The sequence below is a fragment of the Eimeria mitis genome, genomic scaffold (assembly GCF_000499745.2).
Source record: "Eimeria mitis Houghton genomic scaffold, Emh_scaff2342, whole genome shotgun sequence".
NCBI classification, from domain to species: domain Eukaryota; phylum Apicomplexa; class Conoidasida; order Eucoccidiorida; family Eimeriidae; genus Eimeria; species Eimeria mitis.
Window position 1 is genome coordinate 1684 of NW_013570677.1, and position 256 is coordinate 1939.

At 61.3% G+C, this 256-nt stretch overlaps 1 protein-coding gene across 1 annotated transcript in view; it reads right to left on the minus strand.

Moving 5' to 3' along the window:
* The window catches only part of EMH_0052290 (uncharacterized protein), a gene marked incomplete at both ends in the record, with an annotated part of 1705 nt that overhangs the window by 142 nt on the left and 1307 nt on the right, over positions 1-256 (minus strand). The window contains one exon of the mRNA XM_013496861.1: positions 1-254. Within this exon, the coding sequence (XP_013352315.1) occupies positions 1-254 (254 nt within the window). The remainder of the gene's footprint in view (positions 255-256) is intronic.

The following is a 256-nucleotide window of genomic DNA, read 5'->3' on the forward strand; positions in this document are numbered from 1 at the left end:
TTGCTGCTGCTGCTGCTGCTGCTGCTGCTGGTGTTTGTCTTTAGGCGGATGGGGAGAAGCATCACCAGCAGCAGGAGCCCCAGGTGTATCCGCAGCTCCTGCTGCTGCTGCTGCTGCTGCTGCTGCTGGCTTTTCTGCTGCTGCTGCTGCTGGACGTTCTGCTGCTGCTGCTGGTGCTGGTGCTGCTGCTGCTGCTGGTTTTTCTCCTGCTGCTGCTGCTGGTGCTGCTGCTGCTGGTTCTGCTGCTGCTGCTGCT